General features: G+C 40.7%; 1 protein-coding gene across 2 annotated transcripts in view; it reads right to left on the bottom strand.

The window, feature by feature from the left end:
* The window catches only part of PARP4 (poly(ADP-ribose) polymerase family member 4), a 110532-nt gene that overhangs the window by 29906 nt on the left and 62012 nt on the right, over window positions 1-18614 (bottom strand). For both annotated transcript variants that reach the window (XM_042927340.1, XM_042927939.1), the window contains 9 exons: window positions 10983-11178; window positions 9914-9981; window positions 9145-9332; window positions 6115-6214; window positions 4282-4452; window positions 3919-3999; window positions 2465-2545; window positions 1281-1376; window positions 560-682 (listed from right to left, as the gene is read on the bottom strand). In XM_042927340.1, coding sequence (XP_042783274.1) covers window positions 560-682; window positions 1281-1376; window positions 2465-2545; window positions 3919-3999; window positions 4282-4452; window positions 6115-6214; window positions 9145-9332; window positions 9914-9981; window positions 10983-11178 — 1104 coding nt within the window. The remainder of the gene's footprint in view (window positions 1-559; window positions 683-1280; window positions 1377-2464; window positions 2546-3918; window positions 4000-4281; window positions 4453-6114; window positions 6215-9144; window positions 9333-9913; window positions 9982-10982; window positions 11179-18614) is intronic.

Here is an 18614-nt window from a genome sequence, read left to right as displayed (position 1 = left end):
TCTCAAATTTTTTCATTAGATTCTGAATTCCAAAATTTTGGCTTTTTTTTTTTTTTTTTAACCAACCTAGACACCTAAGGGTCTAATAGCACTGTTACGTTCCTTTGGTTTTGCATATGCCTTCCACGTTCTATGCAAGTTACATTTCTCAACTTCTGTTTCTGGCTACAAAGGGCACAGTATAAAGCACTATTAGCTTTAAGAATTATTCGTGGTGGATTTAGATTACTATATAGGACTTTTATCACTACTTTCATGATGATGAACCTATCAATTACTTAGAATAAATGACTTTAGTTTCCTGTATGGCAGTTTATTTGTCTATGAATGAAGCCAAATCACAGTTGTTCTCCTTCGGGACTCTATAAATACATTTATATATGGTGGCTTTCTCAGTCACGTAACAGCTTTTTTATAAATGCGCAAATATTTTCCATTATGAGGGAGACAACAGTTTCTGCATATACAAGCAATAGGGTGCTATTTTAGCAAAGGGTTCCCCTCACCATCATTAAAATATGAAAACACAATATCGACTTATTTGGTAATTAACATTTACCTGTACCACACTGGCATCTGGTTGCTCCTCCTGCCAGCTCATGTATGGCAGGAAATCTACATCTTCTTTGGCAATAAGTTCCATAATATTTGGAATATTAGGAGAAGGTGCCTCCTTACCATCCTATATTGAATCACAATTAGGTAGAAATAAAACAGACATTATCAAATCAAGTGATTACTATATATTCTAAAGCCTGGTGAATCCTTAGTACGTTTGGGTGTCAGATTGGGTGTCTTGGGCCACAAGAGGGAGAGAGAGAGAGAGAGAGAGAGAGGCACACGCTTAGCTTTCCTCTTTATTGAGCTGGGTGCCGTGTACAAAGTGCCTTCTGTGGGTTCACCTCTTAAATTTATGAAAGAGAAAGGGCCTCTCACGGGAGGGGAAGCTCAAGCCCTTTCTACTTTTTGAGGGTCTCGCATTAATAAAAGATGAGAAATACCAAAATGTAACAAAATTGTAGTATATCTCAGAAGTACACACATAACTAATAATTATAACATTAAAAATAATAGTACATGTGACTCATTTAGAGAGATTATCACAAACGCTAACTGTGAGGCCCTTCATGAATGCAAGGCCCTGCTTTGATGGTCCTCCCTGCCCTCTTCCCCTGCTCTTTGTGAGTCATGAATGTGGATACTGTCAGTGACAGAGCAAGAGAAATTTTCTTAATATGCAAATACAAATGAAATAGCCATGAATTAACAACAATACGTACCCTTTTCTCAACTGCCACAAAGCTTGTAAATTGTGTTATGAGAGAGTTTTCTTTACTGAGTTTAATAATCAGAGATTTTAACACTTGCTTCTTCATCTAGGATAGAATCAAACAAGTGTAGTCACATTTCACTTTATTTTTCACTAGTTAGCTATGTATGACCAATAAAACAAGTGTTAAATAATCTAACAAGGCATTTTTCTATAAAATAAAGCATTTTACAATTAGCATTTCAAGTTAAATTGAGTCAATGGCCCTGTGTGAATGTCTTGAGTAGGGGACTCAACATTCCCTGCAAAATAGGATCAAGTGACTGGCTAAGTCATAGAAAAAATAATTCATATTTACATATCTCTTTACGGTTAACAAAGAACTCTCATCCTCAAGTGTGGTGAGCTTCTGCATTCTTTTACAGACAGTCCACGCCTCTCATTTTAAAGATGGGGAGTCCAAGGTGTGGAGAGGTGGAGGGACCTGTTCAGGACTATTTGGTGGCAGGGCTGGTCAGCTGCCCCTAGAGGTAAGAAGGCCTGAAGTAAAGCAGAACACAGGCTGCTAATCCAAGGGCAGCAAGGGAGAGCACTGAAAACACAAGGCCCTCTATCACTGGCTGTGACTGCATTCACAGCCAGGCATGGCACTCTGGTGCCTTCTTTCTGGGAGGGCACCGGGTATGACTGCTCCTAAGCTCATTTAAGTTCACAGCTCCAGAGGCACCAGGCCATCGGTGGGCTGGCTGAGTGGGACCCCCTGCCAGGGGCCGCATCGGCTCAGTGAAGAAGGAGCAGGGCAGGCTCTGGCTCCACTGTCTGTCTTTAGGCTGCTCACCTACCTGCCCTGCACCTGGGCTGCTTCATCACTACGATGAGACTACCAGCCCCTACAATGTATGAAATCTAAGGTGATATTTATGACAGGCACTCAGTGACTGTCCTCTGAGCCCTCTTCTGGTCTCTTTCTGATGAGTAAAATGGTCATAGAATTCTCAGGAAACCAATGACATCTGCTCTTTCATTGATCCATTTAACGAACATGTACTGAGCACCGTAGGTGCAGAAAATACAGACACAACAATGAATTACCACCCACTCCCCCCACATGCTTCTCCACCCAGCTATCCTCACTTTACGTTTCCATGGATAAAATCAATTTAAGAAGCATCAAGAACAATGGAAAGAGCGAACCTCATGATTCGTTTCATTTTCATGGAGAATGCCATCTTCATAATCTCGGATCAGAGCTCGCGCTGTCAGCTTGTGTATCATCTGTGTTGAAGCAGCAAAGGGGAAAAAAAGATTCAAATGGCTTCTAACTGAAGTCTTACTTAGAAAACCACTTTTAACTTGAGGTATAAGAGTACATACAAAAAATTCACCCCTTTTAAAAGTGTCCAGTTTGGTGAGCTGTAACGAATGTATACAGTTGTGATGACCACACTGAAATAAAGATTCAGAACAGTTCTTCACTTTCAAAAGTTCCTCATGCCCCTGGCTGTCACCTCTAGCCCCTGGCACCCACTCATCTGTTTTCTGTCCCTACAGTTTTGCCTTTTCTGTAAAAGGGTATTTTGCCACTTCAGTTTATCTCAAAAACCGTAAGCTGTTCTTCTGTAGGAAGAGTCAGCCTAGTGCTGCGATGCCCCACCGTGAATGTGACCTCCACTCGGAAGGGCAGGGGCAGCAAAATGTGCCCTGGGAAGTGTGGGGTAAAGGATCGCCTCCCTTTCTCTCCAACGAAGAAACACAACCGATCTTAAATGGCAATGTCTCATTTCCATAATAATTCCAACTCTTGTAATTTTGTTATCAGTAGGGCCACAGCTCACAGAGAAAGTACCACTATAAAACCTGCAATTTCATGGAGGATGACCTCTTCCCAGGCAAAATCGTTTGACTTAATTTCCTCCTTAGATTCAATTTTTAAACCAATATGGAGATTCCCTAAACTTCTATACACACATCACGGGCAAATAATAAGTTATAATTATTGATTTGGGGTAAAAAAGCAAGTCATATTTTATTTGAAAAACCAAAAACAAAAATGTGCAATGTCTGGGAAATAGTTTATCTGCTTATGCAAATACTTCTATGAATAGCAAACTGCACATATAATATACATAGGTGAGGGATTTTCCAGGTCTGACTATAGTAGATCAAGTACTAATGCAAATACTACAAACTTCTCAGTGATAATTCATTTGCTTTTAATCCAAAAGTAGAAAAAACAAACACACTCTCAATATATGTTTACTCTTGGCCTAGGACTATTATACTGAGTAATACGAAATAACATAGGTGGATCGTGGCACTTAACTTTTATTGAGTCATGGGCACATTCGAGAACCGCCCCTAAAAACTGTTCACGTATAAAATACCAAGTTTCATTGCAGTTATTCATGGCCACTGATGCTCATGTGGATACACGAGACTCAAGAACCCCAGAAGAAGTACTGTGTTAGAAACTGAGTCCAAGTGTCCTCATTTGTACGGATAACAATCCTCCACATCATATTGTGTACTGAAGTGTCAACACAGAGAAACAGGAGCAACAAAGGAAGTACAGGGAGCATTACACAAGAAAATATTAAATGATGGCAACTTTCAAACAGTGAGTTCATAGTTCAAGGTTTGAATCTTACAGTTCCAGTTGTCTTCTGAAGTTCAGTAGTTGATACCATCGTAGAAAATTCTTTCTCTTGAATTAATGCACACAGAGTTGCCTGAAACGGGGTGGGGGTGGGAAGGAAATCCCTTATTAGCTTTGTCACTCCACAGTGTCTTGGTTAGTTTCACAGTGATTTTGTCTCTCCTTTCAATGGAAGTTAAAAGGCTCCCCGATGTCCCTAGGTAACTACCCATTACGTTTCCGGAAGCAGAAAAATTTGCCAGCATATTATGATCTGGGGGGAGGAGAGGAAAGAAAAGAGAAAGAAAAGAAAAATAGAACTCTTGGCAACATACATTGTTCTTCCCACACTAAAACCAGCCATGTGCTTCCTCACCTGTGTGCAATGAGGAATAAATCCGTAGACAAGGAGTCGATGGTTGAGGAACAAGGACTGCACCTGGGCTGGGGCCTGCAAGGGTTCAGGTGCATCTGCACTTAGCTGCTGCCACTTGACGGAGACAGAGTGACAACTTGGAGAATGCAACCGGGTCATCTGGTCTTCTATCTATTTATAAGAAAGGAATTATTTCTCTTTCAATGTTACACCCAGAAAATAGTGACTTAACACTGAGAATAATTTTACATTCTATCTTTCAGGATTTGTAGCTCTCTGCTTTTTTTTTTTTTTTTTTTTCTTTTCCTCCTTCCTGCTCAGGGTACTTTTTCAAAAAGATTTTAAATAGAATTCTTTTTTAAAAAATTTTTTTCTAATTTTTATTTATTTTTGAGACAGAGAGAGACAGAGCATGAATGGGGGAGGGGCAGAGAGAGAGGGAGACACAGAATCTGAAGCAGGCTCCAGGCTCTGAGCTGTCAGTACAGAGCCCGACGTGGGGCTCGAACTCACGGACCGTGAGATCACGACCTGAGCTGAAGTTGGACGCTCAACCGACTGAGCCACCCAGGCGCCCCTTAAATAGAATTCTTAATAGCATTAGCACATAATTTAAACGTGCAAAACATCCCTAAATCATTCCATTAGTTAATTACTAATATAAAACTTTTGCAGGGAGTAGATTCCAATTATACAAATTAATCCTACAAAGGGCTTGAATAGATGTTTTCCAAAGAAGGTGTACGGATGGCCAAGGAGCACATGAGAAGTTGTTCAACATCACTAGTCATTAGGCAAATGCAAATCAAAACCCCAGTGAAATACAACTTCACACTCTAGAATGGTTATTATGAAACAAAACAAAAAAAAAAACCCCAAAAACAACAAGTGCTATTGATTATGTAGAAAAACTAGAACCCTAGTACATTGCTGATGGGAATATAAAATGGTGCAGCTGCTATGAACAACAGTATGGCAGTTCCAAAAAGCTAAACACAGAACTACCAGAAATTCCACTTCTGGGTATACACCTAAAATAACTGAAATCAGAGTCCTGAACACATGCTTGTGTGTCAATACTCAGAGCAGCATAACTCATAACAACTAAAAGGTGGAAACAACACAAATGTCTACCAACAAATGAACCCATAAACAAAATGTGGTGTGTGCACACAATGAAATATTACTTAGCCTTTAAAAAGGAAGAAAATTCTGACATAGTCTACAATGTGCATAGATCTTGAAAACATTATACCAAGTGAAATAAGCCAGGCACAAAAGGACAAATACTACAGGATTCTGCTTACATGAAGTATCTAAAGAGTCAAATTCACAGAAAGAAAGTAGAATGGTAGTTGGCAGGGGCTGGGGTGTAGGTACAATGGGAGCAGCTCTTTAATGAGTTGAGTTTCTGTTTCGGATGATGAAAAATTCTGGAGATGGATGGAGGTGATGGCTGCACAACATTACGAATGTGCCTTAATGCCACTGAATGCCACTAAAAATGGTTAAATGGTAAATTTTATGTATATTTTGCCACAATGACAGATAATGCTAACAAAACATGGATACTACTTTACCTTTAAAAATCCCCCATGATACTTTATAAAGAAGAAATCAAACTACAAGCTAAGAGAATGACCCAATTAAGGAGAATGTTTCTGCTAGATGTTAGACAATAACTGAGGGGTGCAATACCTTCAGGCCTGTGGCCTTTTTGCAGGGCCCCTTTCTATTAACGAAAACACAGAAGTTACTGTCAATGGATTTGTAAGAAGATATTATTTCCACATATAAGCATAAAACTAGAAATAAGATGTTTGAGAAACGTACCTGTTTTTTCCAACTGTGTTTGGATTTTGAGTTAAAATACTCAAATACTCCAGCACCGTACTGGGACAAAGTCCTTAAGATATGACGATTTGCTGTAGAACTGATCACATTTCACATGTTATAATCTTCAAGAAATTTTAGAAATATTTTTGAAGTACATGTAGTTAACAGTGTTGATATAGTTCAGAACTCAATAGAGGAAACATTATACGCAGAAGAATTGCTTTTCTGTAGTTGAGGTTAGAGAGATAAAACTCAGGACAGACAGTATGAAACATCTGAAGCTTTGGGTAATTTAGGCTCCCATATATCAGAAAACTTATTTCTCTTTCACAATAGAAAAAAAAAAAAAGCAGAAATTCTTGACTCCTGATTTACCAAAAGAGAGAATAGATGATTCTGAAAAACCTCTGAAAAGTTATCAGAATACTGGTAAAAATGTCAACCTGCTTTCAATGAATGTCAGTTACCCAAATTTGATCCCAAAGGCCAAGAACTGGCAAAGAGTTAATAAAGTCTACATCTTCAAATATAATGCACATCTGGGGGCACATGGGTGGCTCAGCTGATAAAACGTCCCACTCTTGATTTTGGCTCAGGTCATGATCTCATGGTTTGTGAGATCAAGCCTCGCATTGGGCTCTGCGCTGACTGTGCAGGGCCTGCTTGGGATTCCCTCTCTCCCTCTCTTTCTGAACCTCCCCTGCTCTCTCTCTCCCTCAAAACAAACAAACAAACAAACAAACAAACATTAAAAAATTATGATGCACAACTAGATAGCAAAAAGGATAGGGAAGTGTCTTTCTAGCAAAAATAAGCTTTGCTATTTGAATAACAATGTCGTATTAAATTTCTCTTGATAATAATTCTGTAACTATTAAGAAAGCTTTTCTTAGAGACGTTCCTCCTAAAATAATAAAGAAACAATTATTTTTCAGGAAAAGAGCTTAAGAAAGTTATTTATTTCTGAAATATGTCTTAACCTATTTATTAAAGATTGGATTTGTCTTTAGTCTTCAAAATTAATTGGTGGTGACTACAACACCAGTTAGAGAATCCCCCTAAGCTGGAGTTTATTTCTCTTTTACCAATTTCATCAGCTAGTGAGGCTGCTTGGAATCCGTTTTTGCTCCTGCTGTGCAGACCTCAGGGGACAGCTTGTTACAATAGGCAATAGTTCAGTCTCTACGCCTGGAGAACTCACATCTTGCTAGAGTTTGTGAACACAAAGGAATATGAGAAACCAGTAGAAAGATCCTAAAAACCTGACAGTAAATCAGTAAAACTTCCAGCTCCCTCAGGCTGGGTTGTGTGAGAGCACAAAGTCACCTCCCAAAGGAGGTTTGTGCCCACCCAACCCCATCACGGCGTCCTTCCCTATTTCCTTCGTGGCACTTAGGAAAACCCGCCTCCCTTTGAGCTTACTGGGTTGTTTGCTGTCTGGCTCCCCATACCCGGCACTGTGGTCCTGCACCAAGGCGCACCTGTCTCATGACAGGCCCTCAGCAAAGAAGGAATCAACGGGGCCCGGTGTCTTCTGCACTGATGTCTGAGCCACGACCCTGGCACTGCCTCTGCCACACGGTCAGGGGAGCAGGGAGGAGGCAGGTCCCTGCAGCGTGTTGCGGCCAGCCCCCTGTGTGTACAGGCACAAGTTACTCAGGTGAAGTCCATTTAGGAGCACTTGCTGGGGAAGTCCACGGGGGGCTGGATAATTTCCTGGTTGGTCTGTGGTGCCCAGCTCTCACATTAGGGAACAGGACTGGAGCTGTGACTGAGGCAGGGCAGACAGAGGAGAAGAGCCCTCTGGGCAGGCAGGTCTGGCTTGGGTACAGGGCCCTCAAAGGGTGTCTAGGGCTCCAGCTCCTGAAAGTCATGGCCGAGGCCTGAGGAGGACCCCGGTCCAGGACAGCACAGTGGCCCCAGAGAACAGCAACACCCACCTCCACCCCTACCCCTGTGTTGAGGGGCTCTCCCACTCCATGCACTCAGAATAGGGAGGCCTGGTGATCATTTGCCAGGATGGTGACTATGTGGGGGAGAGTCCCAGGAGACGAGGGTGCAGGCATGCTCTGTGCAAACACCAGTCTGGCCCTTGGTGTTTTCCTTATGTTTACACCATACACCTCGGTTTTGTCCAAAACAGCTAACTATGATTGGGGTGGGGGTTCATTCCAACAATGAAGAGGGTCTAGCCTCCAGAGAGAGAGATCTTAAATCCATTATAGGGTTTGAAAATGCAAATGTGGCAGCCACCACAAAGGTGTGAAGGAGCAAGAGCCTGGGTGGGACCCTCAGCCCTGGTCACAAACCGCCGGGGGTGGGGGTGCGCCCGGCACTTCAGGCTTCTCAGGATAGGCTGGAAATCTGGATTTTTATGTAACATAATAATATCTAACGTTGACTTGGTGTTTGCCGTGTGCCATCTCTGTTCTTAAGACTATTCTTAAGTACTTTTTAATTTTTTTAATGTTTATTTATTTTTGAGAGAGAGACAGAGACAGAGAGAGAGAGAGATTGTAAGCTTGGCAGGGAAAGACAGAGAGAGAGAGGGAGGGAGAGAGAAAGAGAGAGAGAATCCCAAGTAGGCTCCATACTGTCAGTGTAGAGCCCTACACGGGGCTGGAACTCACAAACAGTGAGATCATGACCTGAACCAAAATCAAGAGTCAGATGCTTAACTGACTGAGCCACCCAGGTGCCCCGTAAGTACTTTTTATATATGAGCTCATTGAATCCTCAGAGTAAACCTATTAAATCTATGACTTTTTCACTATCATCTTCATTTTATACACAAGAGATTTAACAACATGCCCAAGGTCAGAGCTAACAAATGGCCAATTCAGGTATTGAGACCCAGGCAGTCTCAGAGCCCAGAGCTCTACAACTATATGCTAAACAGTTTCTATACACCGTTATCAACTTCAAAACTTCTAGAAACCCTGTGTAGGCCAACAAAAAAAAATCCTGCCCACAGGCTGCCTTCTTCACCCACAGTGCTCACTGTGTCACTAGACCTTCCACACTTACCCAATACCACAGGAGAACAGCCTGGTGTGTCGGACATTTCTTTTCACAAGCTGCAATGTCAGACTCTCATTCTGGAGGTGCCCATCAGATATAAGGAGAATGTTCCGTAACCCTTGAGAAGGGTACAGTAAATTTAAATACCGGAGTGTTTTCCAGAAGTCTGTATTTCCCATGGTAGGTGTAGCAGACTAGAGGAAATGAAGTGAAAGGTTATTTACTACTTTTGGGGTCTATTCACCATTAACTGTCATCATTTACTGAAGCACGTCTCAGTGAGGGTTTAGAGACATCGTCACTGAAAAGATGTATTTTTTTCTCAATTATGCATTTGTGCAACAACTTCACTTACATCCTCTTAGTTTATTTTATGTCACACAGTCACTATCATATTATCAGTGGACACTTATTTGACTTTTTTTATGCCTCCCCAGGGTTTGCTGGCATGGACTGAGGAAGCAATTAGTCATTCTCAGCTTGCTCTGTCTTCAGAAATAGAAAAAAAGGAACAGAAGAAAACATTCCAATGCTGTTGCATTTAGGTGGTAGGAATGTGGGTGATTTTTTTCTTTCTACCCTTTTTAATTTCCAGTTTTTCTTTAATGAGTTCATATGGCTTTTATTAATAAAATAAAAGAGCCCACCAACATACAAAAACTGAAGGACCACTGGGGGTGTTCCAATAGCGCTCGTGGGGGGAATAAGTCTGGACAGTACTGTTAAACCTTGATAGGAAAAGACCCAAGAGATGAAGGAAGGTCCTTTTACTCACCATAATGAACTCTGTTGGCACATTGTTGCTTGTGATGTACTTAGGATATGAAAATAATTCCTTGTAACCTGTGTGATAAGATTGGCGTGAGGTGTAGCTACGAAATATTCACTTTACTGACCACTAACAATGTTTGATGGTTTTAACATGCCAAAAATTCACCACACTATTCCTTTAAATAATAAACTCTAGTGCACTGAAATTATGCACTTTACAATGCAAAGTGTCCTGAATAAAATTACATGTAGACTTCTGTTCTGTAGCAGATTGCTCATGCAAAGTAAGATGTGGGGTGTCACAACAGCACAGGCAGCCTGGCCACGGCAGGGACACGTTCTCCTTCCAGGGCCTTGGTTTTCCCAGGCTTATCTGACCTCTGCCCAGCAGCAGCAGACCCTAGCTCCTTCATAAAAGGGCAGGTCTTCTGCTCAATGGGATGGAACGTAAGAATCATCAGGACCGGACTGCCCCCTCACTCTACTCTGGTTCTTTCTCTCATTCCTGAAATACCTTCTTCTGGTGGCTGACATGTCCCTGGACCCCCACCTGGAGGATGGTATTGCTTTTCCTCTAAAAGGGCTGAGCTGATGCTTGCTGAACCCTTATAGATTTTCTACATTGTGCTGATTTCACATGTTCTGTCCATATGCTTGGGACCCTCATACATCTCAACCAAGGGTCTTGCATTTGGTTCAGCTGCTAGGAACACTAGTAGTATTTATAAAGCACTTGATATGTGATAGGCACCGTTTTAAATCCTTTACAGGAAGTAGCTCAATCCTTACACCAACACTGTGAGGTAGGAACTATCACCCTTATATTACAGACGAGGAAACTGAGGTATAAAAAGTTCAAGTAATTGCCCAAGGTGACAGCCAGGGCTAGTAAGTGATAGAGTTGGAATGTGAAGCCAGGGATCTGGCTCCGGTGTTCTGGTTCTTGAACTCCATGCTATGCTACCTCTTACTCCATAGGTGAGGTCAGGGTACTAACAGCCATCAGCTCTACTCATGAGCATGTTCATATTAAGGAGGAAGCACGCTTTGGACTGGGGCCAAAGAGCACTCACCTGTGCCAAACTTGACAATGTTTATCTTTTGCTTCTTTCCCACCAAGGACAGTGCATATAAGGCAATTTGCTTGGCTTGCAAGAATGTCGCACCCTCCATGGAAGCGGAGCAATCAAGACAAATAATCACTTCATTGTTCTCAGCTAGGTCAGGGAGTGTGATATCGAGGTCTGGTTGAAAAACAAGCATGCAGGCCTAAAAAAAGAAAAAAGGTGCTGGACTGGTGTTTATCTTAAACTGGTCTGGCTTGTTTACATTGGTATAGGCATGCCTTGGAGATACTGTGGGTTCGGTTCCGGAATACCACCATACAGCAAGTATCACAATAAAGTGAGGTAAATAAAGGTTTTGGTTCCCAGCGCATATAAAGTTATGTTTACACTACAGTGTAGTCTATTAAATGTGCGATTGCCCCGTGTTGGGCTCTGTACTGACAGCAGGGAGCCTGCTTGGGATTTTCTCTCTCTCTCTCTGTCCCACTCACAATCTCTTTCTCTCTCAATCTCTCTCTCAGAAATAAATAAACATTAAAAAAAAAATAGTTATTTTTTTGCTGCTGGAGGGTCCTGCCTCGATGTCAATGGCTGCTGACTGACCAGGATGGTGGCAGCTGAAGGCTGGAGTGGCTGTGGCAATTTCTTAAAATAAGATAAACAATGAAGTTTCCACATCTATTGACTTTCCCTTCCATGAGTGATTTCTCTGTAGCATGTGATGCTCCAGATGTGTAGCTGTGTAGATGTAATGTGTAGCCTGATGGCAGGGCTCGATACCATGACCCCGGGGTCATGACCTGAGTCAAAATCAAGAGTCAGACATGCTCAACTGACTGAGCCACCCAGGTGCCCTGATTCTGAGTTAATTTTTGAGTGGTGTAAGATAGTGGCCTAATTTCATTCATTTGCATGTAGTTATCCAGTTTTCCCAGCACCAATTATTGAAAGGGCCATCCTTTCCCCGTTGAATATTCTTAGCTCCCTTGTCAAATATTAGTTGACAAACATGCATGGGTTTATTTCTGGGCTCTTAATTCTGTTCCATAGGTCTATGTGTCTGTTTTTACAACAGCATCACACTGTTTTGATTGCTACAGCCTTGCAGTATAGTTGGAAATCAGGAAGTGTGAGGCCTCTAGCTTTATTATTCTTCCTCAAGATTGCCTGGGCTATTCAGGGTATTTTGTGGTTCCATCATGAAATATCTTACCATTTGTTTGTGCCTTCTTCAATTTCTTTCATCAGTGTCTTAAGGTTTTCAATGTACGTGTCTTTTACTTCCTTTGGTTAAATTTATTCCTAAGTATTTCCCCCAGGTGTCCCATGGTCTATAGTTTTCTTATAGTATCCTACAACTTTCCTGAATTTATTTATTAGTTCTAACAGTGCTTTAGTGGAATTTTTAGGGTTTTTTATACATGAGATCAAGTTATCTGCAAACACAGACAATTTTACTTTTTCCTTTCCTATTTGTATGCTTTTCATTTCTTTTTCTTGCCTAATTGTTCTAGCTAGGATTTCCAGTACTACATTGGATAGGAATGGCTAGAGTAGGCACTCTTATTTCTGATTTTAGAGAAAAAGCTCTCAGTTTTTCATCGAGTTAGCTGTGTTTGTAATACATGGTCTTTATTATGTTGAGGTAACCTTCTATACTCAGTTTGTTCCGAGCTTTCATCATGAAAGGGTGTTGAATTTTTTCAAACCCTTTTTCTGCATCTATTGACAGGATCATATAATTTATTTTATTTTTATTTATTTTTAGTTTTTAAATGTTTATTTTGAGAGAGGGAGAGCAAGCAAGCAGGGGAGGGGCAGAGAGAGAGAGAGAGAGAGAGAGAGAGAGAGAGAGAGAGAATCCTAAGTAGGCTCTGTGCTGGCAGCATGGAGCCCAACACAGGGCTCAATCCCATGAACTGTGAGATCATGACCTGAGCCAAAAGCAAGAGTTGGACGCTTAACCCATTGAGCCACCCAGGCACCCCAATTTTTAAATTACTTTTTAAAAAGGACAATTTTTTTTGAGGTGGGAAGGGGCAGAGGGAGAGGGAGAAAGATAATTCCATGAAGGCCTCAGGCCCAGTGCAGAGCCTGACACAGGGCTCAATCTCATGACCATGAGATCATGACTTGAGCTGAAATCAAGAGATTTCGGACACTTAACTGATTGAGCCATTCAGGCACCTCATTTTTAAATTTTTTGGGGCGCCTGGGTGGCGCAGTCGGTTAAGCGTCCGACTTCAGCCAGGTCACGATCTCGCGGTCCGTGAGTTCGAGCCCCGCGTCAGGCTCTGGGCTGATGGCTCGGAGCCTGGAGCCTGTTTCCGATTCTGTGTCTCCCTCTCTCTCTGCCCCTCCCCCGTTCATGCTCTGTCTCTCTCTCTGTCCCAAAAATAAAAAAAAAAAAAAAAAAAAGTTGAAAAAAAAAAAATTAAAAAAAAAAAAAAAAAAAAATAAATTTTTTATTGATGTGTACTTGACACACAATGTTACATTAGTTTCCAGTGTACAAATAGTAATTTGACAAGTTCATACGTTATGCTATGCTTATCACAAGTATAGCTACCATCTATTATAATGGCATTGACTATATTCTCTATGCTGTTCCTTTTATTCCCATGATTTATTCATTCCACAAGTGGAAGCTTGTATTTTTCTAGCATTCTTTCATTTCAAGAACTCTTTTTACCATTTTTCATAAGTCAGGTCCAGTGGTGATGAATTCCCTTAGCTTTTGTTTGGGAATGTATCTCTCCTTAATTTCTGAAGGACAGTTTTGCTGGGTTTATGCTATATTGTGATTTATAAGACATATATATTTGGTCAACTCATATATATTTTGTCTTTGTCCACTGTTCCTCACGCACCTCTCCCAAAACCCTTGGGATTTCCGGGGTGCCTGGGTGGCTCAGTCCATTAAATATTGACTTCGACTTCAGCTCAGGTCATGATCTCATGGTTTGTGAGTTTGAGCTCAATGTTGGGCTCTGTGCTGACAGCTCAGAGCCTGGAGCCTGCTTTGGATTCTGTGTCTCCCTCTGTCTCTGCCTCTCCCTGCTCGCGCTCTGTTTCTCTGTCTCTCAAAAATAAATAAACATTAAAAAAATTTTTTTTAATCCAAAACCCTTGGAATTTCCTAAGTGATGAGAGTGATAAAGGTGTCTTTTGTTATGTTAATGAGGTGAGTTTTGGATCCCCACCTAAGGAGGGGGGCTGGTTGCTAGGAGAATCAACTATATGATCAGAGGGTTAGAACCTTCAGTCCTGTCCATAGACTCCTGGAAGGGCAGTCAGACTGGAGACTGAATCAATCTCTAATGGCCAATAATTCTTGCCAATCATGCCTATGTGATGAAGCCACCATAAAAACCCAAAAGATGGGCTTCGGAGAGCTTTCACATTGGTGAACACATGGAGATGTGGAAGAGTGGCGTGCCTGGAGGGAATGGAGGGTCTGTACCCTTTCCCCAGACCTTGCCGATGCATATCTGTCATCTGGTTGTGCCTGAGTTACATGCCTTTGTAATCAACTGGTGGCCTAGGGAGTAAAATTCCTCCCTGAGTTCTGTGAGTTGTTCTAGCAAGCTAATAAAAACTGAGGAAAGGATTGTGGGAATCTCTGATTTATAGCTAGTTGGTCAAAGTACAGGTAACAACCTGGACTTACATAGTATAGTGGTATGTGGGAAAGCCCCCTACCTGCCTTTGGAACTGGGTCCAGGAACCCAAAAGAGCAGTATTCTTGGTTGGCAGTTTTTCCTCTCAACACTTTGAATATATCATCACACTCCCTCCTGACCTCATGGTTTCTGCAGAAAAACCTGCTGATAGCCCTATGGGAGTTCCATTGTATGTGATGAGCCATTTTTCTCTTGCTGCTTTCAAAAGTCTCTCCCTGTCCTTGATTTTTAATGTTTTAATTATAATGTGTTTTAGAGTAATCTTCTTTCAATGGATCTTGTTTGGGTCCTCTGAGCTGCCTGAACCTGGTTACTCATCTCTCCCTCAAGATTTAGGAAGATTTTAGCTATTATTTCCTTGAATAATATTTCCACCCCTTTCTCTCCTTTCCTGGGATGCCTATGATGCAAACATTCTTTTGCTTGATAGTGTTCCATAATTCATGTAGGCTTTTTTCACTCATTTTCATTCCTTTTCTTTTTATTCCTTTAGTTTCAAATGATCCGTCTTCAAGTTAGTTGATTCTTTCTTCTGCATGATTAAGGGAGTTAGTGAAGATCTGTCTTGAATTTTTCAGTCTGTCATTATATTCTTTTTTTTTTTTTTTTTGGTAAGCAGCAGTCACTGTGATTTATTTTTTTTTCTACTGAATATTTCTTTCTTTCTTTCTCTTTCTTTCTTTCTTTCTTTCTTTCTTTCTTTCTTTCTTTCTTTCTTTCTTTCTTTTTCAATATATGAAGTTTATTGTCAAATTGGTTTCCATACAACACCCAGTGCTCATCCCAAAAGGTGCCCTCCTCAATACCCATCACCAACCCTCCCCTCCCTCCCACACCCCATCAACCCTCAGTTTGTTCTCAGTTTTTAAGAGTCTCTTATGCTTTGGCTCTCTTCCACTCTAACCTCTTTTTTTTTTTTCCTTCCCCTCCCCCTGGGTTTCTGTTAAGTTTCTCAGGATCCACATAAGAGTGAAACCATATGGTATCTGTCTTACTCTGTATGGCTTATTTCACTTAGCATAACACTCTCCAGTTCCATCCATGTTGCTACAAAGGGCCATATTTCATTCTTTCGCATTGCCACGTAGTACTCCATTGTGTATATAAGCCACAATTTTTTTATCCATTCATCAGTTGATGGACATTTAGGCTCCTTCCATAATTTGGCTATTGTTGAGAGTGCTGCTATAAACATTAGGGTACAAGTGCCCCTATGCATCAGTACTCCTGTATCCCTTGGGTAAATTCCTAGCAGTGCTATTGCTGGGTCATAGGGTAGGTCTATTTTTAATTTTTTGAGGAACCTCCACACTATTTTCCAGAGCGGCTGCACCAATTTGCATTCCCACCAACAGTGCAAGAGGGTTCCCATTTCTCCACATCCTCTCCAGCATCTATAGTCTCCTGATTTTTTCATTTTGGCCACTCTGACTGGCGTGAGGTGATATCTGAGTGTGGTTTTGATTTGTATTTCCCTGATGAGGAGCGACGTTGAACATCTTTTCATGTGCCTGTTGGCCATCCGGATGTCTTCTTTAGAGAAGTGTCTATTCATGTTTTCTGCCCATTTCTTCACTGGATTATTTGTTTTTCGGGTGTGGAGTTTGGTGAGCTCTTCATAGATTTTGGATACTAGCCCTTTGTCTGATATGTCATTTGCAAATATCTTTTCCCATTCCATTGGTTGCCTTTTAGTTTTGTTGGTTGTTTCCTTTGCTGTGCAGAAGCTTTTTATCTTCATAAGGTCCCAGTAGTTCATTTTTGCTTTTAATTCCCTTGCCTTTGGGGATGTGTCAAGTAAGAAATAGCTATGGCTGAGGTCAGAGAGGTCTTTTCCTGCTTTCTCCTCTAAGGTTTTGATGGTTTCCTGTCTCACATTCAGGTCCTTTAACCATTTTGAGTTTATTTTTGTGAATGGTGTAAGAAAGTGGTCTAGTTTCAATCTTCTGCATGTTGCTGTCCAGTTCTCCCAGCACCATTTGTTAAAGAGACTGTCTTTTTTCCATTGGATGTTCTTTCCTGCTTTGTCAAAGATGAGTTGGCCGTACATTTGTGGGTCTAGTTCTAGGGTTTCTATTCTATTCCAGTGGTCTATGTATCTGTTTTTGTGCCAATACCATGCTGTCTTGATGATGACAGCTTTGTAGTAGAGGCTAAAGTCTGGGATTGTGATGCCTCCTGCTTTGGTCTTCTTCTTCAAAATTAGTTTGGCTATTCGGGGCCTTTTGTGGTTCCATATGAATTTTAGGATTGCTTGTTCTAGTTTCAAGAAGAATGCTGGTGCAATTTTGATTGGGATTGCATTGAATGTGTAGATAGCTTTGGGTAGTATTGACATTTTGACAATATTTATTCTTCCAATCCATGAGCATGGAATGTTTTTCCATTTCTTTATATCTTCTTCAATTTCCTTCATAAGCTTTCTATAGTTTTCAGCATACAGATCTTTTGCATCTTTGGTTAGATTTATTCCTAGGTATTTTATGCTTCTTGGTGCAATTGTGAATGGGATCAGTTTCTTTATTTGTCTTTCTGTTGCTTCATTATTAGTGTATGAGAATGCAACTGATTTCTGTACATTGATTTTGTATCCTACAACTTTGTTAAATTCATGTATCAGTTCTAGCAGACTTCTGGTGGAGTCTATCGGATTTTCCATGTATAATATCATGTCATCTGCAAAAAGTGAAAGCTTAACTTCATCTTTGCTAATTTTGATGCCTTTGATTTCCTTTTGTTGTCTGATTGCTGATGCTAGCACTTCCAACACTATGTTAAACAACAGCGGTGAGAGTGGACATCCCTGTCGTGTTCCTGATCTCAGGGAAAAAACTCTCAGTTTTTCCCCATTGAGGATGATGTTAGCTGTGGGCTTTTCATAAATGATCTTTATGTATGTTCCTTCTATCCCGACTTTCTCGAGGGTTTTTATTAAGAAACGTTGCTGAATTTTGTCAAAGGCCTTTTCTGCATTGATTGACAGGATCATATGGTTCTTATCTTTTCTTTTATTAATGTGATGTATCACATTGATTGATTTGTGAATGTTGAACCAGCCCTGCATCCCAGGAAGGAATCCCACTTGATTATGGTGAATAATTCTTTTTATATGCTGTTGAATTCGATTTGCTAGTATCTTATTGAGAATTTTTGCATCCATATTCACCAGGGATATTGGCCTGTAGTTCTCTTTTTTTACTGGGTCTCTGTCTGATTTAGGAATCAAAGTAATACTGGCTTCATAGAATGAATCTGGAAGTTTTCCCTCCCTTTCTATTTTTTGGAATAGCTTGAGAAGGATAGGTATTATCTCTGCTTTAAACCTCTGGTAGAACTCCCCTGGGAAACCATCTGGTCCCGGGCTCTTATTTGTTGGGAGATTTTTGATGACTGATTCAATTTCTTCGCTGGTTATGGGTCTGTTCAAGCTTTCTATTTCCTCCTGATTGAGTTTTGGAATTGTGTGGGTGTTTAGAAATTTGTCCATTTCTTTCAGGTTGTCCAGTTTGTTGGCATATAATTTTTCATAGTATTCTCTGATAATTGCTTGTATCTCTGAGGTATTGGTTGTAATAATTCCATTTTCATTCATGATTTTATCTATTTGGGTCATCCCCCTTTTCTTTTTGAGAAGCCTGGCTAGAGGTTTATCAATTTTGTTTATTGTTTCAAAAAACCAACTCTTGGTTTCGTTGATCTGCTCTACAGTTTTTTTAGATTCTATATTGTTTATTTCTGCTCTGATCTTTATTATTTCTCTTATTCTGCTGGATTTAGGCTGTCTTTGCTGTTCTGCTTCTATTTCCTTTAGGTGTGCTGTTAGATTTTGTATTTGGGATTTTTCTTGTTTCTTGAGATAGGCCTGGATTGCAATGTATTTTCCTCTCAGGACTGCCTTTGCTGCATCCCAAAGCGTTTGGATTGTTGTATTTTCATTTTCATTTGTTTCCATATA

The sequence above is a fragment of the Panthera leo genome, chromosome A1 (assembly GCF_018350215.1).
Source record: "Panthera leo isolate Ple1 chromosome A1, P.leo_Ple1_pat1.1, whole genome shotgun sequence".
NCBI lineage: Eukaryota > Metazoa > Chordata > Mammalia > Carnivora > Felidae > Panthera > Panthera leo.
The sequence above is the reverse complement of the archived record's forward strand: the minus strand, read 5'-3'. Positions and strand labels throughout refer to the sequence as shown.